Here is a 26,188-nt window from a genome sequence, read left to right as displayed (position 1 = left end):
ACAGCAGGCTTATCACTAAGACCAATAAACAAAAGAACCAAAAGCACAAAATGAACAAAGTGTACTTATCACAATATATTAGTGCAAACAGTTTTTATAAAATTTAAACAGTTTTAAGTCGATCAATTTTAAGTATTTGTGAGTCTCACTGCTGCTTGAAGGATTAGTTCACCCAAAAATTTAAATTCTGTCATTAATTATCTTTAAATGAATATATTTTGGATTTAATCCAAGAGCTTTCTGATCCTCCCACAGATAAATCAATGAATAAAGTTATTTTTGTTTACTTTGCACACAGGAGTATTCTCGCAGCTTCATATAATTATGATTGAACCACTTATATCACATGGACTCATTTTGACTGTTTTTGGTTCCTTTAATGGGCATTGAAAAATGCATATCCAGAAAATCTAATCTTTCTTCACAGTAGAAAAAGGCAGCCAACCTTTAACAATAAAATTGTAACAATCCTGTGGCATTCATCTTTCAGCAGGAGCAGAGACTATAACATTAATGTGAAGAAATCATGAAAGCTAAACTGTTAATGCAGCCAAGGATAAGGACATTTAAATAAGATAAGTTTAATGTTATGTAAACTTCATCATTTACTGTTAACCTTAAAGCATTTTAGTATCAACTTAGCTAGGTATTTAAAGCCATCGAAACAGTACATAACGTTACACAGCCTACGTTAGGTCCAAAAGAAGTATTAATAAATTTACCCAGCACAAACCCCGTTTACACTGTCAGGTCTTGATGCCCAATTCCGATTTGTTGCCTACATCAGATTTTTTTGCTTGTCTGTTTACACGTTCATTTAGGTTGTACTCACACTATCAGTGTGCCAAAGCGCGGTTCACTTGGGCTTTGGTGCGGTACACTTGTTTGCAGGGCTTAAATGAACGTGTAAACAGACAAGCAAAAAAATCTGATATAGGCAACAAATCAGAATTGTGCAAAACGCACCTAACCCCGAAACTGAAAGCGAGACGTGACTTTTAAGGGGCTGTTTCATATGGATTTATTAACTGTTCAGTGAACGCAAACTGTCGTAGTTTATTAAAGACGCTAACCTCTCACTTCACGACAGCTGCGCACCTTCAGCAACCTCATAAATCCTGCAGCACGAGGACTTTATGACTGTTTATTAGCGTCAAAAGTGGCGGATCTGTTTAGCGAGTTCTGCTATCTGTGCCACACTAGCCACTGCGAAACATGCTAAATGTTGTTTAAGCGATAAATTGGTAAGTCCTGATTTATCCCGACGCAGTTTATGTAATGCTATGGCCCTGAATCCTGATGTGTGTGCACACTGGTGTTGGAGAGAATAAAGTTGCTCTGTGTAGCCCGCAGTGCGTGTATTATTAGCGACAAAAAGCAAAAGTTATAACACGAAGTTCGCCCAACTTTAAAATGATTTTAAGGCGGAGGAGGTGGAAAAGGGCCGTCAGCTTGCGCTTATGTCTGCTCTGTTTACTTTTCGGAGCCCCAGCCGTCGCGCTTTAATCCTCATCAGTCACGGAGGATGACGCATGTGGTGGGCACGTTGTTATGATGACTGCGCCGATCTTCTTGCAGTCAAACAATGCAAAAAAGCATTAAAGTGTAGTGTACGCATTACAGCCTCACATTTGACAAGCTCTGAGCAAGTTGGCGTAGCCGCCGTAAACTTAATTTTCAAGACAGCCTCGCTGCAGCCAATTACCAGCATTTGATCCGGGCACGTTGACAAGATTATACCCTTGGGTATCGAAATTTGGTACCGAACGAAAATGATTTTTTCGATACTCGATAGTATCGAGACAATTCGGTTGGTGCTTAAAAAGTATCGAACTCGATACCCAGCCCTAGCGTGGTTATTAGTCTCGGTGTATACAAGCTTGGCACTTAAAACTAGCACAGTTGGCTGTAAAACTATACAAAGACACAAATGATTTTGTACTCTCTGCTTGGTTTGTGTCACAGTCTAATATGTACGGCTGAATACTGATCATCTCACTCATGCTGCTGCTTCACTCTGTCTGCCTGTCTTTTGCCAAACACAGAGCGGGGGAGCTCTTGACTCCGCCCCCTTGTTACGTTGGGCGGGAAGACGAAACAAATTTTCATGTGAAGCAACACGCCCCTAAAACAGAGAGCTGTGTACACGCCCCCAATATGACCCTTTTTAGCACATTATTATAAAATCATCTGAACTGTGTGTTGAACTAAACCTAAACTGAACAACCATAATATTAATATTAAATCATAAAAAAGGGGTAAACTATGTGCCATTATAAAACCATTATACTTTTAAATCAATTTATCAAAATCAGAAGCAGCGTAACAGCTTTTAACATTGATACTAATAAATGAGCCCATTAGAATGATTTCGGAAAGATGCTGAAGAGTAAAAGACTGGAAAAGTAATGCTGAAAATTCAGTGAAACATACCATTTACATTTACTCATTTAGCAGATGCTTTCAGCCAAAGTGACTTACAAGCGAGGATAAAAGAAGCACTTCAAAAATCACAGGAATAAATTACATCATATCGATGGGAGGAAAAAAATAACAGATCATTTTCTGTGGATGGACTGGATTTATGCAAAGGTTTAATATTTATTTTAATTTATTTAATTTATTTATTCTAGAAAGGTCTGTAATAAAATTGTAATTGAAAAGCTTTTTTGTTTTTTTGTTTGTTTGTTTTTTTGTTTTTTTGAAAATGAGATTTAAAAATAACTTTCTTTTTTTTTTCTTTTGTGATTTGAAAAATCAGGGTCATTCAACCAAAAGTCAATTATCAAACATCGTAGATTGGTACTATGTTGTCTATAAAGCACCTTTTAGTTATTTGGCCAATTGCCACTTTTTAAAACAGAAAAAAAATTAATCAGTTCTTTATAGAACAGAATGTATGTATTAAATTTAAATTCAGAGAAACTGAGAATTCCAAAAGAATCTCTTAATTTTTGTTACTGCATGCTATACATTACACTCATGCATACTATGTATTAGGGCTGCATGATTAACCGAAAAAAGATGGTGATCTCGATTGAACATAATGAAAGAGAGAATCTGGTATTGACAATTGTCTCATTTTACCAGTGAAAAAAAAAGTCTAATAATGTTGTTAATGACATATTGCAAGCATATATCTCAAACATAATGATTCAACCTCAGAATTATGAATAGTTTATTCTTATTTAATCACTTTACTGTGCATTAAGGACCAGGAAAAATTTAGAGTCTATTCAACTCCACCATTCAAAGTCATAGACAAATAAAATTCAGTACACATACACATATGCCTAATACTATTGTTTTTTACCATAGCTATAAGAGAAAAAAAATAAATAAATAAATAAAATAAATATATATATATATATATATATATATATATATATATATATATATATATATATATATATATATATATATATATATATATATATATATAATTAACCTTTATTTTACATCTTAAGAATGAGTAAATCGTGATCTTAATTTTAAGCAAAAAAAAAAAAACGTGATTCTTATTTAAGCCAGAATTGTGCATCCCTACTATGTATTTACGTGCACATACATATCAATATTAGGGCTGCACAGTATTGGGGAAAAAAAAACTGACATAGCGATATTTTGCTATTCTATGTATAATATTTATTGCGATTAGTGACGGATCACAAATCTCACAGTTTGAATAGCATTATGTTTATCTGTCACAGATCAGACCATTTTTTGGATCAGCCAAAAAGGCGAGGAGACAAATGTAATTTGTGTTCCATTTATTATAAAAACAGTACTGCAAGAAACTTTTGGCTTTAACAGAACTTAGAAATTTTATAAAAATTTAAAAGAAATAATCAGCTGAACAGAAATAAATAGTAAATATTCAGTACTGTGAAAAATTGACTAACTACTACTGTTGCTGATGACGCTAAATGTAAACATCTAACATTACAATTTGTACAACCTGTTTATTTTTGGTCTTATTTTTAACAAATGATTCAGTCATTCACTCAAAACTTCATGTTTCACTGCTAGATGTGTCATTTTTGAAGAATTATTCAGCGGCATATTTTGGACGGCTGGTTGTCGCCAACTATTGGTTAAATAATGTAATTGCTGCCTACAACTTTAATTTTTGAGTGTCAAGTTAGGGCGTACTCACACTACGTAGAGTACACGCTTGTGGCGAGATGGATGCTCTTTAATGTTTATTTTTCTCAAGTGCCACTAGGGGGCGCTGCTCCGACCGGTCCTTCCTATCGCTTCCAGACAATACTTCCGGGGGTCGGGAGGAAGCGGAAGGGCAAGTAAACAATCGGAGATTATAAAAGAGGGAGAAAAGGCCAGAGAAGGGGCTTCTTGTTGTTTTGGTGTCGGTTTTTGTATTTGGTGGTAAGAATTGGAGAAGGAGGAGAAGAACAGTGTAAGGTGGAGAGCTTGTTGGTTTCCATGACTGTGTGAGGAAAAAACTGAGGGGTGGAAGCAATTCGTGGACGTGGTGACCAGGCGAATTCTCTAGTATTGTGTGCGAGGGGTCTGAAATGTCCCCCCGTCTCCCCCTATGTCCCTCACTCACACTACATTCGGGCCTGGGGACGCTTAATCATCAATGATGCGCTGTTCATTCAATCAAGCGCTTTTCAAGATTACTTTAGTTATATCGTTTAGTTGTTTGATATGCAGTGACACGAAGTCAAGTATTTCGCCAAACAGATCAGCCCCTTTTGACACTTATAAACAATCATAAAGTCCTCGTGCTGCAGGTATTAAGAGGTTTGCTGAGGGTGCAGCTGTCATGCAGTGAGGGGTTTGCATCTTTAATAAACTACAACAGTTTGTGTTCATTGAACAGTAAGAATGATTATAAATCCATAAGGAACAGTCTCGTTAAAGTCACGTCTTATCTTCAGTTTCAGGCTCAGGAACGCTCTGCACTCACACTATAAGTGTACTGCGCAGAAGCCCAAGTAAACCAAGCTCTGGCACATCTCTGCCAACCAGGCCAGGGCCAGGCAAGTGAACCCGCGTTTGAGCCTGATTCGGAGCACTCGCACTACTCAAACAATCCAGGAAACAAGCCTGGGCACGGTTCGGATAGCATAGTGCGAGTAGGCCCAAATGCTCATGATGGTGATTATAATCTTTACCATAAACATCAGTGGTTATATCTAAACTATAAACTGTTATCCAAGTATGCAGTAATTTCACAAGATGACTTGAGTAACTCTATTTGTAAAGTATTTATGTTTTTAGGGGAGTGCATCTGCATAAAATATACGGTCCCACTTAATATTAAGTGGCCTTAACTAATATGTATTTACACAGGAATTAATAGTTTGTTATAATGTACTTATTGTGCAAATACATGTATTTACTGTGTACTTATACTTGATTAAATACAAGTATGTAATTACATCTGTAACTAACTTTTGTATTTACATTTGTAAATACACTGTTGACCATCCCTTACACCTTAACCCACCCTTAAACCTACCCATGCCACCTAACCTGTTCATAACTCAACCTCTATCCCAACTCAAAAGCACCACAAGTGTTCTCAAATACATCATAAACACAGTAAGTACATTGTATTTATTTTTTTGATGCAAGTACATAGTAGTTAAGGACACTTAATATAAAGTGGGACCAAATATACAAAATAATACAAAACTATAACAAAAAAAATTAAGCACAATAGAACAAAGATTCAAATGAAATAACCAAGACTTCATAGTTTTCAGTGAAACTTAGAACTTCTTGTGCCCAATTGTTTATCAAATTGTTTATTAAAACCTTACAGTCACAGGGCCTAAAAATGCATTAAAATCAAAGCATTTCGTACTCTTAGATTAGATCAAGGTTTAAGCCCAAACATAACACTGCAGATCCTGTGATGTGACTATAGCAAATACACATAGCAGATACTGATGCTGAAACGATGTATTTTCCAGCGTAATCAACACAGTACTGGGATATTTTAGCTTTCATTTAAAACAAGTCCTCTGCTTACCTTGTAGAAATTGAAGACCAGATCTAACTCGCACACATTGTGGAAATACTCATTGAGAACCTGTGGAGGAAGAGAAAATTGGGCATCAGTGGCGTCGTTCAATGTAGTAATAAGCAGCAGCAGAATCAGCTGGCTGTTTCTTTTTCTTTTTTTCTTTCTTTTTTTTTTGGGTTGTGACCCAGGCATCTGTTTGTTTGCAGACCAGTTGTTTTCAGTATGTGGGCCAGTTTGGGCCAGTGATAGTGTTGGGGGAGTTGTTTACAGTGAGGGTCAAAGGAAGTCCCAGAATTCCATGTCACAGTGTTCTTGAACTCCTGGCCGCTGCTTTCCCTCGCGGCCACATTCCACAGTAAAAACTACACCAACACAACTGTCCCACAGTGCTGCTTATGGATTTACCTGCAGAAAGCCCTCGCTAATGCTTATTTACTAAGGATGTGTGGATTACACTGCATTGTTTTTAGATTGGAAAATTTGCAGCTAGGCTAATGGACTTGGACAATACATGTAATATTTTTATACAGATAATGTAAAATTATATAATTCAATAATATATATTTTAATATTATTCTGACATTTAGTTCCTCAAAAAGGTTGCTATTAATTCTCTGCTAGAGCTTAGAAATAAACTGGTAATATTATTTTGTCAATTTTCTACAATATACAAGTTAGTATTGATTTTATAATTATTATTACTTTCTTTGTTAAATGTGCATATTTTTATAATTATGGTATTTAATTTAATTAGTGTTACGGAAGTGTTTAGTGTGAAAAGGAAGTCTTTTATTTTGAATTGTGATTACTATAACGGATTTAAACAGATAGAGGGAAAGAGATCGCACTTGGTCACAGCGTATGCGGTCTGCAGGGGTCTAAAAGTTTAGCTCCTGCGTTTATTGGAGAAAAAGGTACAGACACTTCATATTCCAATGTGTTTGTTGTATTGAGTTTGTTTTGTATAATGAATTTAGGTGATGTTTGTTTATTTGTATTTGGTTTAAATGTTTATTTGTTTCTGTTTTTATATACAAACTCTTACGGGTCGCTTTTCCAGAGATTTGTGTGTATTCTTGTGTAAATTCTCTCAAAATAAATTGTGAGAATCACCGGTGGAGAAGTCAATCCTTTATTGAGCCGTGCAGCTACACATTGCATTTGCCATATAATGTTAAAGGTCAGAGAACTTTGCAAATTGTGGGAGGATAAATTAAAAATAGATTCCACAAATCACTATATGGACTAGTTTTCTTTTTTAATTATATACAAATTTAATTTAAAGCACATTTAAAAAAACAGCCATCATTTACCGAAGTGTTTCACAAAGTTATTTTTTTTATTACATACAATTAAATGAACTAAACTCCAATCAAATACCGTATAAGAATGAATGGCCCGGTTTGCTTGAAATTGGTGGTGTTTTCATATGTTGTGTCTCTACATGAAACCCGAACACATGAACATCATTTCCAAAGATGCTTTGAAATTTACTTCAACAGCATTTTACCCCTCAAAATAGAAGTTTGGGTTAACTTGACTATGACAGAAATTATATGGTTGCACTATAGAATATACAAACTTAAAATTATAATAAGTTTAATAATAATAACAATAATAATTTAAGAAATTACAAAAGTGTAAATCTGTTTCGATTTTAATCTAAATTAAATTTGTAAAAAAAATATATATATATTGAAATTTATGCATTTTGTCAAACTCTTAATAAACATTTAAATCATTAATTAATGCTAAAATGTATTTAAAACCATAAAAATGAAAGAACTAAATGAAAAAATGAAAAAAAATAATTTACAGAAAACAAAATGCTAATTTATATAACATAAAACAAGATAAAATGTTAATGCATTTTAATTCTTCTGATAACCATTCTGAATTTGCATGACAACTAAGGCCCAATCCCAATTCTATTTTTGTACCCTTACTCCCTCCCCTAGGCCCTTACAACCGAGGGTTAAGGGGAAGGGCTTCAAAATTTAACCCTAAGAATTGGGACACACTACAGCACCTGCACACATCATCATATGTCCTCGCGATCTCCTGCTTCATGTGAGATCAGACGATTGTAACTGCTGTCGTTATTCCAGTTGTGTAGTTATTTGGTATTAATCTTCAGGAAATCACTGAAGGCATATATCATGTTATCATAACGATCTAATGTGATAATAAGATCGTAATTGTACTGTCTATTTACATAGGAGCCATATTCATCAATGTGAACACACCAAAAAACAACATTAACATTATAGCAGACACTGTAAAAAGCCCGTTGACAGCCACAAGACATTACTGACAGGGTATTCGAGTGTCAGAATGTTGTGGGACTGCTGTACAGGAGTTATTATTAGGGATTATAGATTGCGAAATTTAGGGTATTTTGGGGGGGGGGGGGGGGGGGGGGGGGTCTAAGGAGAGATGCGGTGGGGAGGGGTGAGAAGGGTGCGCGACGATGCCTATTTGAGGACCGGGAGGGAGACGCGAGATTACCGGGAGATCATCACTCGTTTGGGGGCATCCGGAGACTCGCGAAACTTCCCGCCATACTCATAATTTTCTCTTCATAACGCCGTAAGCGTATTACACATCCATAAAACACTGTGATATAACCGCGCACATGATTGGATCGCTTTCTCACTGCAATCGAACCGCTCCAGGGTTCGTTTCAATCGAGCAGAGACCACCTCACTCAGCCGGTCTCGGAGCGATTACTTTGCCACGGAACAGAGCGCGATTGCCCTGTTCACATATGCCAAACGAACCGCACTAACTGGGCAAACGAGATACGTTCCGAAAAAAAGTGTAAGGTGTGAAATCACCCTAAAACACGAACGCGGTTATGAATATATTAAAACGTGTTTGTTTGTGGTAAAAATTCATAATAATGACAAAAAAATACTAATTTGTGGATCTCCTTACTTCCGGGTTCAGCAATACTGCCGTCGTGGCAGGTTTATTCTGGGAAATTTTTTTACCCCTTGGTTTCAAGTGTGGTCCTGAAAAATCTTCGTTCGAAGGGCTATTTACCCCTTCCCCTTAGCCCTACAAGCTAAAGAGAATTGGCACACCAAGAGGGAAGGGGAAGGGGAAAGGCTTAGGGGTAGAATTGGGATTGGGCCCAAAGCTTCTGATTGGAATTTTGGTGATATACACTACACTACCTGACAAAAAGCCAAAAGTCTTGTCACCTAACAGAAATAATGTAGAAAATATAAAGTTATGGTGCAGTGGAAAAAGAATGAACTCCCAACTTACTATTACTGACTTAATACTCGTAAGAGTTTGGACGACTGCATCCATACATCTCTGCAATGACTCATTAACTTATTAATAAAGTCATCTGGAATGGCAAAGAAAGCGTTCTTGCAGGACTTCCGTCATGATTGTTTGGATTCATCTTCTATGCCATCATACCCCAGACATTCTCAATAATGTTCATATCTGGTGACTGGGCTGGCCAATCCTGGAGCACCTTGACCTTCTTTGCTTTCAGGAGCTTTGACATGGAGGCTGAAGTTTGAGAAGGATGGCTATATTGCTGAAGAATTTACCCCCTCCTGTGGTTTGTAATGTAATAGGCAGCACAAATGTCTTGATGCCTCTGGCTGTGAAGTTGCAGCTCTCTCGCACACCACAATACTAAATGCAACCCCAAACCATGATTTTTCCTTCACCAAATTTGACTGATTTCTATTAGAATCTTGAGTGCACGTGGATTGTAAAAGGTCTTCTGCAGTTTATAAGATGATTCATCGGAAAAATCTACTTTCTGCCACTTTTCCAAATGGTCAACTAGAAGTCAAGTTATTATTTGTTGCTCTTATAACTGGGATCAACGACAAGACTTTTGTCAGGTAGTGTATGACATTTAAAGCCATTACAGAGATCAAGATTGTTTTATAAGACGTGTCAACCAGACCTAATTAGCAACGTTTCTTTTAATGACCAGGAACTCGGTTATGTTAATATTTGTAGAAGAGCGAGCAGGCAATCACTTTCAGACCACATTAATTTATCATACAGTGCATTAATGGCCTTTATTAAAGTTCATTTCCTGACGTTTTAAAGCTAGCAACTTAAACTTCCCTTAAGAGTCTGCATATCTCATTTGATTTAGGCTTCATAAAAGTCCATATAAGAGCGATTTTTAATTACAGATTCTGTGTAGCATAAATCAATTTAGCGCTCAGGAAGTGTGCTGATTGCACCATTTAACTGCTCAATTGAATGCAAAACACATTAGGTAATGATTTTATTCGATGCGAGCCAAATGAAGTCCATATACATATACATAACTCTCAGGATCTTAAGAGCTGCAGCAGAATCCCATGCCTCAATCTATGCTTTCTAAACACACACAAAGTAGGTTGAGGGTAGAATCAGTGAGGTTACACTTTAAGTAAGAAATGTGTGAAGATGGGTTGTTGAAATATTAGAATATAATGCACGCTCGAGATGTGATTTATTCAAACATTTGGTTACCACACTTTTTTGACAAGGTATAAAATAAGTCTCTGATGTCGGCGCCAGTGGTGTAGTGGTTAGTGCGTCGACACATGCACTCTGGTGCTCGCGGCGACCCGGGTTCGATTCCGCCTCGCGGTCCTGTGCCGATCCTTCCCTTCTTTCTGCTCCCCATGCTTTCCTATCTATTCTCTCTACTGTCCTTTCAAAAATAAAGGTGAAAAACCCTTAAAAAATAATTTAAAAATATAAAAAATAAGTCTCTGATGTCACTAGAGTGTGTATATGAAGTCTCAGCTCAAAATACCCCACAGCTTTGATGCACATTGTGCCGTTTTGTTGACTGTTGCTTTAAATTCAAATGAGATTCTGCTCTCAGCCCTCTTTTCAAAAGAGGGCGGAGCTACAAACACCTATAAGTCAGCATAGTGGCAGATTCTAAACAGGACTAATGTTATCTGAGTGGAAAAACTGAAAGTGTCAAAAAAGTGGCTTAGAAGAAGGTAGTCCCAAGGGGCTGTTCACACAAATACACTTTTCATCTCCAACGCTCTACTTGTTTTTCAATTTAAACACTTGCTGAATGGACGTGTTTGACCATTACAACCCCATCTTGCATCTTTTAAAGGGTCACGAAACACCAAAACAGATTTTTTGAGCTGTTGACAGTCGTATATTATGGAAGGTAAATCCTGCCAATTTTAAATAAATCAAATAAACATTGGAAATGAAAATGAAAATCAGATTAACAATTTCATTTTAAAACACTGTTCGCAAAATATCTGCCAAAATTGAAAATGAAATTAAATTTCATTTTTATTTTCATTTTCACTTTGACAACACATCGTCCCTGTCAAATTGATAATTAAAATGAAGTTGCCGATTTAACATTTCATTTTCACTGCATTTCCGCATCAAGACTGCCAATATTAAAATGAAAAGCCAAACTGAAAAATAAAATGCAAACACAATTTTTACAAAGCGTGTTATTAATGTTCACGCTATAATAGTGACACAATTCAAATTAAAATGTAAATTTAAGCTTTCCTTTTATTGACACTTTTTCATTTCAGTTTTCATTTTCGATTTCATTTTCAACTTCAAGCTGCGTGCAAAGCCTATGCTAATCAGTGGGAGGGGCGTATTCGAGTGACGTCGAGTGCTTTCACACAGAGTCCGAGGGCAGAAGCACGGTTTTGATGGATGGGACAGCGTGAGTTTACTAGTGTAAATACAGTATAACAGAAGTAAAATGGCAAAACTGTTAGTCAGTTTTTACGTGAAGCAGCTGCTGCATTGGTAGAGCAAGAGGAACACGGGACACAGGAGAACCAAACGTCAAACTTCCGTCCCGCAGCAGGAGTCGCGGACTTCCTCAGTGGGCAGAGAAACTGCAGCGTAAGTGCGGTAGGCCTTGTGATGAAGTCGTATTGTATATACTGTATTAGGTCTTGTGATGTTAACAACTTGTTAGTCCTAAAATCGTTGAAAGACAGCTAAACCAGCTCGGTAAAGTTGGTTTTAGGTTTGATATTCGCCACAGTCATGCACGCAGTGTTGGGGATCATCTGCAAATTACACCGACAGAACCAAAACGCACAGTAACACAAACAAGAAAAAAGTATTTCTAGAAGATTCCAGTAAATAGAGGCCAGAGTGATTAACTATATGTAACAAAGCAACTATACTTTTAACTATACGGTACATACAAAGAAGAAATATGCATTATCTCTTATCATTAGTACACAAGTAATAAGAAAAATATTGCAGCTAAATCACTTAAATGTTATTTCTCACATTTTCCCTTTGATTTATGTATACATCATCCCACAAATATTTAGGAAACATTGTTTACAGTAGTTCACCTTGATGTGAGCTTTTCATTCTAAAGTGTGCTCACATTTCTAGGGACTAAACTGACTACAGGAGAGATTTTTGTTTTGGTTCTGTTGGTGTAATTTTTTAAATTATTTTTTTAAGACACTGTTCTTAAAAAGTAAAAATCAAAACATGGAAATGTTCCCCGTACCTCATAAATTTAGGCTATATGTCATCGTATTCATATGTAAACTCTTTTTGATAAATTTTGAAATAGATGTTGCATGTATGACTTATTTGCATATCTTTGAAATCTAAACATTAACTTGCATTTTAAATATATGATTTGGATTCAAATATTTAAATTAGAAATTAGGTCTGCTTACTGCGCGTTAGACTAGGCTTTGTAAAAACAAGTCATTAAACCACACATGTCAACATTGGGATTTAAAAATACGGGATATGTCCTCAACAACTGTTACAAATGTGGGGAGGAAATTAGCTTCAAATGATAGAATACAATACAAACATTAGAAAATTGAAAATAAAATGAAAGGTTTAGCCTATTAAAATCAATTTACTGATCACTTTGGTGTTATCGTACGCGTCAAAGGGTTAAAAGAGTGTTCATTTTTTTTACTTTAATTATTCAGTGATTCCTCTGTGTACCACTAGAACAGGGGTGGCCTACCCTGTTCCTAGAGAGCCACCTTCCTGCAGATTTCAGTTGCAACCCATATCAAACACACCTGCCTGTAATTATCATGTGGTGTTCAGGTCCTAATTAATTGGTTCAGGTGTGTTTGATATGGCTAGCAACTGAAATCTGCAGGAAGGTGGCTCTCCAGGAACAGGGCTGGCCACCCCTGCACTAGAAGGAAGCCTGCGTACCACTAGTGCAGGGGTGGGCAAACTCGATCCTGGAGGGCCGGTGTCCTGCACAGTTTAGCTCCAACTCTAATCACACACACACCTGTTTAAAGATTTCTAGTGATCTTGCATACGCTGATTAGCATGTTCAGGTGTGTTTGATTAGTGTTGCAGCTAAACTATGCAGGACACTGGCCCTCCAGGACCGAGTTTGCCTATCACTGCACTAGTGGTACACATACCACTATTTGAGAACCACTGGTTTAGATGCTGTATTTCAAGACATTTGTCTGTTTGAAATTTTAAAAAACTGAAATCAGTAAAGTGATATCAAACTTTGCTCAAAAGTCTGTCTAGAACTTAAGCTGTGTGTTTATCAGCAAAATTGGAATCAAGCATCTCAAAGATATACAGTATAAATAGAGTTAAAGCTGGCTTTTGTCAAATTTACCTCAACGAAGTTGTGAATAGCTTCCAGGTATGCCAGGTTATTGTCCGTCACATCCACACAGATGCAGAAGTACAGGCCAGCATACCGCCTGTAAATGATCTTGAAGTTTCTGAACTGCAGAGGAAAAATAGCACATGATATTTAAGACCAATACATAGGCACTATTTGACCACAAAATGTAAACAAATCCTGTCTAAGGCCTTTAAAATGATATGAAGTGTGATGTTTTTAACAATCGTATAAGGATTAGAATCATAAATGATGAAATTGAATAGCTGGTACTACAGACACTATCGATTCAGCATGCCATAATATGATTTGAATATTTTGGACGCTTTATATTTTCTCTCCATATAACCAAAATGAGGATCCCCTTAGGAGAAAGTGAAGATAAGGTAAACATGGCCATTTAGAAACAAACTTTTTAACCTAAAGAGAAGCCTTTACACACTACTTAAAATTTAAAAATATTTAAAATAAACAATAAAATACATTAGTCACAGCCAAATTGATCAACAATATAGGTTCTTTAAAAAAAATCCCCAATTTATTTTAAAGCTTGTTTTTAAGCATCGTCAATCATAACCAGCTATGAGGTAGTCAATCACAATTTTAAGGCAAAAAAGTTCATGAAAATAAGACAAAGGTAGCAGACTGTGCACCTAATTGCTTTAATGAGAGAACAATTTTTTTATTTCATTTAAAGTCATTTAAAGACTATTGTAGATTTTCACGATAAATTCAGGTGCTAAACAAGATTGTTTTAAAAATAACATGAATGGGTGCTTATAACAAAAGCAAATTCTACTAACAACCTCATATTTCTTCAGAGGTGTGTCTTTAAGATTACATAAATTATCATGAAAAACAATTTGCTCATTGAGAAAATGTTCCTTTTATCTTTTACTTTCAGAACCCCAATCGTTACACTTCATGCTCATTTACATGTTGTAAAGTTTCAAGAGTAAAAATGCATTCAAATATGGTAGTAAATTCACATTATTTTAGAATTGTGTACATTATAAAACTTATTCCTGAAATCGATATGATTGACTTGGTACTTGAAAATGACAATGTCATTTTTTCCATTTGACATCTGCCCATTTGACCAAGTAACATTACAGCAACCAAAGACTTTTTTATTATTATGGTAAAGGCTTTTTTTACTCAACTGAGGTGTTCCGTTTCATTTTACTGAGAATTCATTAACCAACTAAAATGTATTACATAATTTGAAGAAGGAATTTCAGGAAGACTTTTCTCAAGATGATGTGAGAAATATATCGAAACTGACAGTAATATTACACCACAAAAAAAGCAAATAGTAAAACTTTTGAAGTGTTAACTATTGCTTTGTCTGATAATGTGTCATTAATGCACACCGCCATCCTTTCCAACCTTTGAAAATATTCTTAGCCAGAGTCCACAATGCACTATGCCTAATCAAATGGTTTGTTCTAATAAGACGTTAAAGCAAAATACTTCTATATAACAATGCTTTTTGATATAATAAGATGATAGCACCTCTGAAAACAGTAAAATAAAAAGGAAGTTCTTGACCCCTTTAAATGTGCAATTAACAACTAATTGTTCAGTTTGAATGTGGTTTATTATTATTCCCCCAAAGTCATTCTGAATTTTAAATAAACCTTTTTATTCATATTTAATAGGGGTGCAACAGTTCTCTGTAAAAAAAAAAATATATATATATATATATATATATATATATATATATATATATATATATATATATATATATATATATAATAAATAATCTAATTGTTATTGTGTTATATATAATCATTATTGTGGTAAGAAAAAAACAACTGCAACAAAGCAAAAAAAAAAAAACTAAAAAAATTGTGCTCATACAATGAGCTGAAATAAAACAGTTCTTAGGGTTTTTGGGGGGGACAACTAAATTGTTTTATGTTCAATCCTCTTAAATTTGTAAAAAAAAAACAAAAACAAAAAAACGTTAACTTAATTGCTTCATGTTATCCTAACACAAATCGATCTTGTGAAACCCTTCTGATTAAGCTTGATTCGCTTTGGGTACGTGGTATGATTTCGGCCGGCGGAGCGCATAATTTTTTTGAAACTCCAGTAAACAGCGCACGCGGCGCCGGATTTGATTTGAGTTGAATATGAACCACTTTGAAGAGATTTTGTCTGAAACAGTACGACTGTACATACATCTTTATGATCCGTGATCATAAGCCGCTTTTCCACTATCGTGCCGAACTCTCTAAGAACACTTTGGTACGGTTACGGCTGTTTCTCCACTGAGCCTGAAAAGGCGCGGCATGAATACAAACCGTTCTCGGCCTGGAATTCTCGGCACAGTTAGACAACTGTGCTGACAGATTCTGTGTTGATGTCGCGGCTTAGTTACCAAGCTACCACAGCTGGCTCAGCGGAAGCGCACTTGTCATTAGACATCCACAAGTAAAGTACACTACATTTAATATAAAAAAATCAAAAAAAAGTCTAAACGATACAGTTTAAAAAGGGGTTTTAAAACCATAAAGCAGCCTCTGGCAGAGAAGTGAATAACTCATCACATTCTTACGAAGATATTTTATTTATTGAAGTTATTATTTTATTGACTTGAATACAGTTAACCATGTATAACATAATTACTAACCCGTCATCTAAAAATCTTAGAAATAATAAAATAGCCTATTGTTTTATTCGTGGCTAGAGCCTGATTGATTTGATTGACATCCTAGGCAATAAGACCTTTAATTCGCCAGACTGAGTGTGTGTTTATTGCACGCAGTGCTGCATTTGGTAGCACAAAACTCGCTCTGATCCAGAGAGAACTTTACCAACGACTACATGCACTAGGCTACTAAAACACTTTTTTTTTCCTGCTGCATATCGAATAAAGTAAATTAAGACATGCTTAACATCATGTTAATTTAACACCAGCGTGTTGTAATGTCAGCCGTCCAAAAGTCCACGGTAGAAAGTCAACTCCTTCTCTAAATTTTTTTTGGACTTTGCTTGAAAGCTTTACGAAGTGGCTCTGAAGCTGTCCAAGGTACTGTTGGATGATAGAACAAACTAGTCAAATGAATCAATCAATTAAATAAATATAGATTCTTAAATGTCAGTATTGCTTTTACTCAAAAAATATCAGTAGGTTTTGACAACTGTTTTATAAAAATAAAATGAGCAACTTTCATCATTTTAGCTTTAGGCAATTATATGATTCAGTTATACATAAGTTGGACATTTATGGGGGCATGTAACATGTTTCTATGTTATTGTTTTTTGTTCTTGGTGATCTTACAGGTAGCTATACGCAAATATTTTCTAAAACGCCAAAAAAGAATTTGCCTACAGCTTGTTAGTTAATTATGAAGGCAAAAATAATTAAAATAACAAAAATAAAATGATAAAAATACAAAGATAAAAGAGCAGCATTTTGCTAAACAGAATAGTCCTTTATATGCTTTATATCCTGATATATTGTGTTGTTTCATATTCGTATTTTATTCCACTTGCTGCATTCGTTATTTAATGTTTGAATACTGAAACAAATAGCAGCCATCGCTTAAAGGTTTACATTTTACCATCAAAATGTAGTATATTTTATATCATTATCATCTTTTGATATAAAACTGCTGTGTAATTTAATTGATTGTTAAAAATGAAATAATTTAAGTGCTATATTTTTTATTAGTGAAAGTGCCCGCTCACTTTTGACAAGGTCTGTCCAAAAATATACTTTGCCACTATAATACAAATGCACTATTATTGTTGCATTATCGTTGTTTAATTTTCTGTTATGTTCAGAGATTTGATATATATTATTCATCTCCCCTCCAATCATCACGTTACATTTTGGTCATTTTCCCCCCAAATAAGATTTAACCAGAGCCGCCGCGCAACATATAGGGCCAGACGAAATCCTTTTTTTTATATTTCTGCTGAGAATTTTGGTAAAAATCTGCAGATTTCTGCAGAATTATTTTGGGAATATTACAACTAAAACATTAAAATGTGAAATAATATATAATATCTTTTAAACTTTTAATGATTAAAATGCAAATTCAATTAGATCCACTTTATTTGGTAAACGAAGCAAGTCTCTCATGTAATATATCTACTAAAAGGTATATTATATATATGTACATAAATCAGATGAACATTTCCATATTAGTCAATAATATTACTATAATTAATTTAAAAACTAAATAAACTTAGATTTACCCAAGTAAATAAACAGAATTATTGATGGGCTAAAAATCTTCGGAAATCAGCGAAATTCTGTGGAAAATCTGAGGAATTCTGCGCACGCAGACTCTGTGTGTGCCTACATATGACCTCTAAATAAATAAGGGTGCTGTGACATGTGCCTATATTTAGCACCCCTATTTGATTAAGCGACATAACAGTGCTCAGTTATCCAGTTGCTTTCGATTTTATGAACATCAAAAAAGTAGTTTATTTAAATTTAATTCAACGAAGGAGCCGTTTACATTGTATTACCAAGGTAACTACTAATAGGTTTGTGTAATTTTTCAAAGAGCTTTGTTGCAGCATGACAGTGGAAAATGAAACCGTATCCGTGCTGTCTGGCCCGGTTTGGCACGGAATGGAACGGTTCTGCATAAAGAACGATTCAGCACAATAGTGGAACAATGGGCTTTTAATTTGAAATAACCTAATGATCAATTAATTCTTGGCTAGAAATTGCAACAGCCCTGTGAAAGGAGGAAAGTTTTTGTTAAAAAGTTTGGAAAAACCTGAAGAGTTTATTAAAGCCAAAAGAGGCCATGGCAAAAGTGAAGATCCAGGTACAAGTTTGCAGAATATGCTTTTCCACCATTCATAGGTTTTACACTGACGTATATATTATAATTTTGAACTGAAAACAATTTAATAGTTACAAAACTATAATTAAGGAACAAATTATTTCTTTGATAACTGGGAAGGAATATTTGAACCTATCGGTTACAGCATACTGATGGCCTGTTTTTTCTAGGCTTTATTGATGACAATGGTCAGGGATGTTGGACCATTGTTGCCTGTTTAGTATAAGTACAGGACAGAAACTAGACAGACAATAATGTGTGAACTGTGGTGTGGGCTAAATCTAAAGAAAAACATCTGTATTTTTTAGTAAGTGTACTTTTTTTCATTTAATCCTGACATAATAAAAATATATATTTGTATAGCAACCCATGTTCTGTTGTCATTAATATTTTAATAAACTTTAATAGGTAAAACTGCCGAAGATATGAACAAAAGCAAGTGATGCATCAAAGTTTGATTAAAAAAAATCTTGAATGGTTATAAAAATCCTTATAATCATTTAAATAACTTATAAAAATCCTAAAAATAATTTAAAAAGTTGTATTATATTAACGATATGATGTCATTCTGGAAACTTTCCACTTCTCTGTTTATCAATCTGTCTTACTGGTGGGTTTCTTTTCGGCGCCACCCTGTCGTTTTAAAGAGTATCACAACAGCGAACACGGCAAGTATAAAAGCCTTATCCATTTTGTGAGATGCACACACAGTCATCAAAAGTGCGCCAGGCAAAAGTATAAAACCAGCTTTACACTTCACATATGTTGCATGCATGTGTGAAGACCTGTCCAATCACCTCTTAGTAAGTAAATATAGAGTTTCTCAACATTCAGCATGGCAAGTGATGGAGATAAACGGCAAAAGTGCAGGTGAGACAAAAAAACATGACAGCCATTAGTGTTTCAGCAGACACTCAATGTAAATTCAGACAGTCACCCAAATAACAAATGCCAATTTTCTTGCAAAAAACTTAGATGGCCTAAATAGCCAAAAATGTAAAAAATTTTAAATTTTAAAAAGGTTTATTGTTCTTTGAATTTGTCTGCAGCCATCATTTGTAAACTTTGCACATACCATAACGAAACAGTCAACCAAAAACCATGATAAACCATTGCAACCAACGTAGTTAACTGTAATGGACTCACACACTGACCTAAGAAATAAAGGTAAAGTTGGTATTATATTCGCACATCGGGACTTTCACCTTCTTAATATAATTTCAGAAAAGTATCTTTTGCAAATTCTAAATAAGGTAATCATATGAGCAGTCAAACTCCATCAAACAGGATTCTATGACTTTCCAGTACTTTCAAGTACATTTTCATGGCGTAATGTTTCATGTAATGTCAACATGTACATGGGAAATAATAAGAAAAACAAGGATGTTAAAATTTATTAAAGCACATCATAGAACACGCAACCATCTATTTTGTTTACATTTGTTTTCATATTGATAGATTGTGAGAGCAAGTTTTTGGCCAAGGATAGTAAAGAAGTAAAGACAACTAACCTAAATTCAAGTTACGGCAGCAAAATGTATCAATTCAGCATCGATATCGCAATTTGTGCATCCACTATAGTCACATGGCAGGATATGCAATGTTGCAATGATTAAAGTTTAATATAGAGTTTAAACATAATGGAGTAAAAGTTCAGCATCAGTACGTCAGCATGCATTTTTAAAGAGATGGTTCACCCAAAAATTACTTCCCATTTATATTACACCGATCACTTGTTTCAAACATTTATGCGTTTTCTTTTTTTTCTTTTTTTTTTTTATGAACACAAAAAGAATCCAATTTAATAACTCCTATAGTATTGAAACAAGTGAAGTGCGAGTAAATAGTGAGTACATTTTAATCTTTGAGTAAACTATCCCTTTAAGGCCTGTGACTGAAATGTTTTGTAACTATTTTGTAAATAAAGTTTAAATAATATACAATGAAGACCTGAAACCTATAATTCACCTATATCTTCACTATATTTTATTTATCTATGCTTGTAATTTATTTGTTATTTATTAGTCGAGATTCACTCCCCTACAAAATTCCCCCAATCAATCCAAATAAACCTGTTAAATCATCAAGTGAAATTGTATTCACATCGCAATGTACATCACAGAAATACAAAATATGGTAATGTCAGATTTTTCCAATATCGTGCAGGTATACAGGTAATTGGTAAACACATTTTCATGACATTTCCAAAACCTTGTGGGTTTTTCCATTTTTTCAAAACTTTTCCAGGACTTGAAAATGTCATGTCAAAATTCCATCACTTTTCCAGGTTTTCCATGACCGTATGAACCCTGATCAAAGTATATTATTGTTCACAGTTAATTAAATAGAGATAATGATGCTTTGAAGTCATACTTTGCAAGCGGTTTTGGGGAAGGGTGTCACAAATTGTCAATGTTATGTGAATATAAAACTAACTTTAACCCAAGACCTGAGAAAAATGTTAAAAGCGAGTGTTGTACCTCAACAAAGTTGGTGTGTTTGGCATCACGGACTGTCACTACAGCATGCACCTCTTCAATTAGCTTCTGCTTCTCATCGTCATCAAACTGCATGTACCACTTGGCCAGTCTGGTCTTCCCAGCCCGATTCTGGATGAGGATAAAGCGGATCTGGAAATAAACAGTAAAATAATAAAAATTTTGTAAATCAGTCAGTAAAGCATAAAACATAAACCTTATTGGGGTAAAGTTGGTTTTATATTGGCAAATATTCAAAGTTTTTCCTTGATAATATAATTTCAGTAAAGTATTCTTTGCAAATTCTAAATAAGCGAACCATATTAGCAGCCAATGGCTATCAAAGTACAACATCGTTCACAGTCTATTAAATAATGGCTTATGTTTCTCAGCAAAGATGCAATGTAGAACCTCTTTAATCCAGTGTTCTGATGATGGAGGGGACATAAGTTTCCATTTGAGGAGAATTGCGTGCCTGGCGAACAAGGAGGTAAAGGCAATGACATGGCGTGTTGATGTTTGTGCAGTTGGGGTTGGAAGATAAACTGAGACATTGTTTTAAAGGATCACTGAACTTTAACAAAACATGAAGTCCTATACTGTCTGTCATTGAGAACCTTAACATTTCAGGACCTGCTGACTAGAATTTCAAAAGGGAGACTTTTAGTGTTTACTTCATATTTTCTTCTTCTATATTTACCCATTTATATATATATGATTTTAGACTTTGGTTGAACGACTTTACTCTGAGAAATAATCTCGGTTACACGGTTATCACGATTATTTTGCATTTTTTCATTCATTCATTTCGGCTTAGCCCCTTTATTAATCCGAAGTCGCCACAGTGGAATGAACCACAAAATTATCCAGCATATGCTCTACACAGCGTATCCCCTTCAAGCCGCAACCCATCTCTGAAAAATATTATGCATTTATTTATTTTAAAACACTACTAGCTTAAAAAATCACCTGGAAACTCCTCATATTAAAGTTTTGTTTATTTCTGCTTGGTAATAATAATAATATATAAGCAAATTATTAATAAAAACAAACAATAGTCCTTTCTCTTTGGACTTAAAATGAAGTTTAAAAAGTATTTTTTGCATTCAGTTAAGATGAACACAGTTTCTATAGTTATACTTTATTTATAGATAAAGGTATATGGCTCTGTATATAATCACTCTATCTTGCTGGAGTTTATAGCCGTTTCGCTTTACTTCAGGACACATTATTGCCGCTCTGAAGGTCTAATCACTGTTTTAAGTTATCCAGAGCTGTATGAATGTACAAATCTTGAATATCATAATATTATTAAATATTAAAATTTTATCAACATATACAGCAACACTTTTGCACAATCGATACCCAGCTGATTCAGTCGTTTCATAAGAGGACCGCGCTTCTTCTCTTCTTTTTTCCTTGTCAACATAAGGGCAGTGAGGTGCACCTCGCGTTTTTGGAATGAAAAAACCACGTTAGCTGTGGTCGGCCACTTGTTCAACTGCAAGACATACTTAACTTGCGGGACGACAACGTATAACCCGTGCCTACAGACACATTTGCCAAAGAAGCTAAATGGAAGAAGAAAATTGCTTGAAACAGACGTGTTGATGCCAAAAAAAGCACTGATGTTGACCTGGATCTGCGTCATAAACGCAACAAATAGGCTTTACCTTTTATTTTAAAGCTTATAAAGCATGTATGAACATTAATGCAATATCATATTTAAACAACAAAACTGTTTACAAAAAGTCAACATTTGCGCGCGTTGTTGTTGTCTTTTCATCACGCAGCGCTCGCACTTGAGCCGCGATGAAGAGAAAGGAAACCATAGCAAGACATAATCTTTAAAATAATGATTTGTATTAAAAATGTAAAAGGTTTTGTGATTATAATAATACAAGCGGGGCATTAAATAAATGCATATTTTTCGTGGAGCGAGTGATTTGAGGAAGTCTGCTATTTTATTTGACGGAAGACAAAAATATGATTGGAAAAAACAGCCTATATGCCGGTTATTAAAAATAATCAGTCAGTGTTTTCGATTTGTAATATAAATTAATTATTTAAGTGGAAAATTATTTAGGGCAGTCCTATTTATTTCATTCATTTTATTTAGTTTATTCTGTTCTTCTGTGCTAAACACTGCAGGTGTGTGAAGATGCTCTGTTGTTCTGTTCTGTTATTAATATGCTAGCATTTAAAAATAAATCAGTATTTTATGCAATATTTAATGTGTCAGACACAAAATAGACACGTCAATTTGTTTAATATAAAATTAATAGTATCTGACCAGTTAACCGTTAATAACCGATTAATGAGCGGCGGTTGTCGGTTAGCAAAATTAACAGAAATGAGCATCCCTAGTAATAACGAATTTGTGCATGCAAAGACACAATATGTGAACGGCCCTTTTCTAAGCCTCAGCCACAGTGTACAAGCTCGAAACTTCAAACTTGTGCAGAGTTGGAGTAACTTTGTTTACTTGCAGAAGTTTTGTACTATTCAGAATTGCGGTGTTGAGAAGCCTTTACGTTTAATTAATCATGATGAATTAAACCGCGGTTAATAGTGAAATCGGTTAATCGTTGCATCCCTAATATATATACATGTATATATATATATATATATATATATATATATATATATATATATATATATATATATATATATATATATATATATATATTTTTTTTTATAATTATTTTTTAATTGGTTTATTATTTATGTATCTGTCTTGATTCATCTACTTATTAAAGGCCTCAGAAAATATGGGTGTGAGATGGGAGGAATGGTGCATGAAAGGGGTAGAAAAGTTTGTAAGTTTGATTTAAGAATTCTACAGTTTTCTTGTTTTTGTTGCTATATATTTCATGTCATCTCTTTGCTGGTAGGACTTCTATTTTTCATATACATTTAAGTTTGAATATGTTACCACCCTGGTCTAGGGTCAGGGCCGCAACATAAAAAAACACCCGACAAATAAAATACACTTTAATGACCCTTTTGTGTCGGGTCTCTTTAGTTGTCTTTTTCTTTTATAAAAATAAATAAACAATGTGAAGCCAACTACCTCGGGGTGAACCCACAGAAAAATAACAAACAAAAAGTACTAAACAACCAAATGTAACTTACTACAATTAATAAAATAACAGAAATAAAAATATACACCCATCTCCCTGACTAAGAACAAAAACAGGTGAAAATATTTACAAAAAGAAAAGTGTGGCGTCCAACCCCTACTGCCTCTTACTGTGTCTGAGTGTGTGTGAGTGTGTGTGTGTGTGTGTGTGTGTGTGTATATTAACAATCAACAAACACACAAACCAAAAACCAAATAATAGAAAGGGGAAACACAGATGGATATACACACAAGTCAAAACTTATACAACAGCACGGTCAACACAATCAACGATAACAATAAGAGTAATTTTATAACACCTTTATAACACCTTTTATAACAATTTTATCTGAAAAAAATGCAACAAAAATATTGAAAACAATAAAATAGTGCTAATGTCGGTTTGAAATCATATTTACATGCGATTTCAGACCGAATATTCAAAGTATTGTGGTAAACACAATAGAGACCGTGTCACAAGTTGTCACTGTCCAAAAATTAGCAAAGGTGCGAACATAACACCGACTTTAACGTTACCTCAACATAAACCTGTCATGTCACGTGCTTGCTTGTTATGTTAGTGGGCATTATAACAATACAGTTTAGTTTAGACAAACCAGTGTGTAGCAAGATTTGTGTTGAAACGTAATTAGACACAAATTAGTACAACGTTATACTATAAACGAAAAATACAGGGCTAGCATCAAATAACTAACATTAGCCATGAACATTTGGCTTCTTGATTTCAGCGTTAATTCTACTCTGACAAGTATTGTAGAGATGACAGGCTGACTATTATGTGTTTTTCTTTCTGGATTATATAGATAATAAATTAAGTCAGAATAATTTGATTTATGACCTTGGTGGTGCAGTTTTAATCGGCATATTTTACACTAGCATGTTAGCTGATAAGAATAGACACTCCAAATACTCCGACATATATCATCTAAAAAAGCAACGAAAATTGCTTTTACACTTACCATTGTGCTCAGTTTTTGTCGTTCGCGGTTGTCGGACTTATTCTGGTGAATGTTTAATTGATTTAATTAGGAAATACAGACGCCTCTGCCTTGGTTAAGATCTGTAGCCGCCCGCTATCTTCTCCGGACAGGATGCGAGCTGAGGGCCGTTGCTGCAAGGTGTGATGGGAAATGTAGTTCTGTGAATCATCAGTTCACATACAAAAGCATCAAGAGAAAGGGCCTTTACGTACTACAATTACGAGCTTACACCGGGGTTGAACTGTCACATGACTTAAATGTTTTATATTTTTATGTAGACTTTTATAAATAGTTAATGTGACCTTTGGTTAAGGGATTTGTTCATGAATAGGCATATAATTATCGTAATACATTTCATAATGAATGAAAGGCTTTAAAACAGAGAGCGTATTTTGTAGCGTCGAACTGATATATTAATGACAGCTTTTACATGAGCATTAAAGTGTTTTCTGAAGATTTCATCAGGTTTACAAAACATTTAATAAACATAAATAGTTAAACATTTATATAAGTCTTGTATGTATATGATTATATATAATTAATTAAACGCTCAACAGTTTCAACGGGTGTTATCATTTACAATTAGTAGCTTTAGTGCTTCAGACGACTTATTCTGAACCAAGTTGATTCATTTTTTAGATTTTTTCTATCTTCCAATTGTGTGTGTATGCTCATCTATTTGTAAATCCCTGATACGGTTAAAACAACCTGCATATAATGTTCATAGTACATCCATCTGTAAATATTACCCATAGTGCACGCATACCTTATACCAAAGTGCATTCCTGGCTAGACCTACAGTAAATTGCATTTGGTTGCCTAGTATGTACACATTTTTAATGAAAATAAAGTTGAATCTAATCTAATCTAATCAAAAAGTAAGTAATTAAAGGCCAACGAAAACAAATAAATATTCAAAACACATTTTTAAAAGGTTTAAAAATAGTGCATTATCATAACGTAAAGACTGGCATCTCTCTGTAAAGAAACGTGATAAAGGAACTGACCAAAAAATCTTGAAAAACAACCCATATTACAAATCTTCTTTCTTTTTTATCAAACAGACTCAGTGAGCAGAAAAGACTTTCAGAAACAATTTTTAGTATAAAGGCACCTAATTATGTTTTAATTTTGTCTATATTTT

General features: G+C 34.6%; 1 protein-coding gene across 1 annotated transcript in view; it reads right to left on the bottom strand.

The window, feature by feature from the left end:
- Positions 1-25,187, bottom strand: part of ap2s1 (adaptor related protein complex 2 subunit sigma 1) — a 32,329-nt gene extending 7,142 nt beyond the window's left edge. The window contains exons 1-4 of the mRNA NM_213155.2: positions 25,024-25,187; positions 20,926-21,075; positions 13,620-13,733; positions 6,005-6,064 (exon numbers count right to left, since the gene is read on the bottom strand). Coding sequence (NP_998320.1) covers positions 6,005-6,064; positions 13,620-13,733; positions 20,926-21,075; positions 25,024-25,026 — 327 coding nt within the window. The 5' untranslated portion in view covers positions 25,027-25,187. The remainder of the gene's footprint in view (positions 1-6,004; positions 6,065-13,619; positions 13,734-20,925; positions 21,076-25,023) is intronic.
- Between the last annotated feature and the right edge of the window lie 1,001 nt (positions 25,188-26,188).

The sequence above is a fragment of the Danio rerio genome, chromosome 15 (assembly GCF_052040795.2).
Source record: "Danio rerio strain M-AB ecotype USA chromosome 15, GRCz13ab, whole genome shotgun sequence".
NCBI lineage: Eukaryota > Metazoa > Chordata > Actinopteri > Cypriniformes > Danionidae > Danio > Danio rerio.
This window is presented reverse-complemented; position numbering and strand designations above follow the sequence as displayed.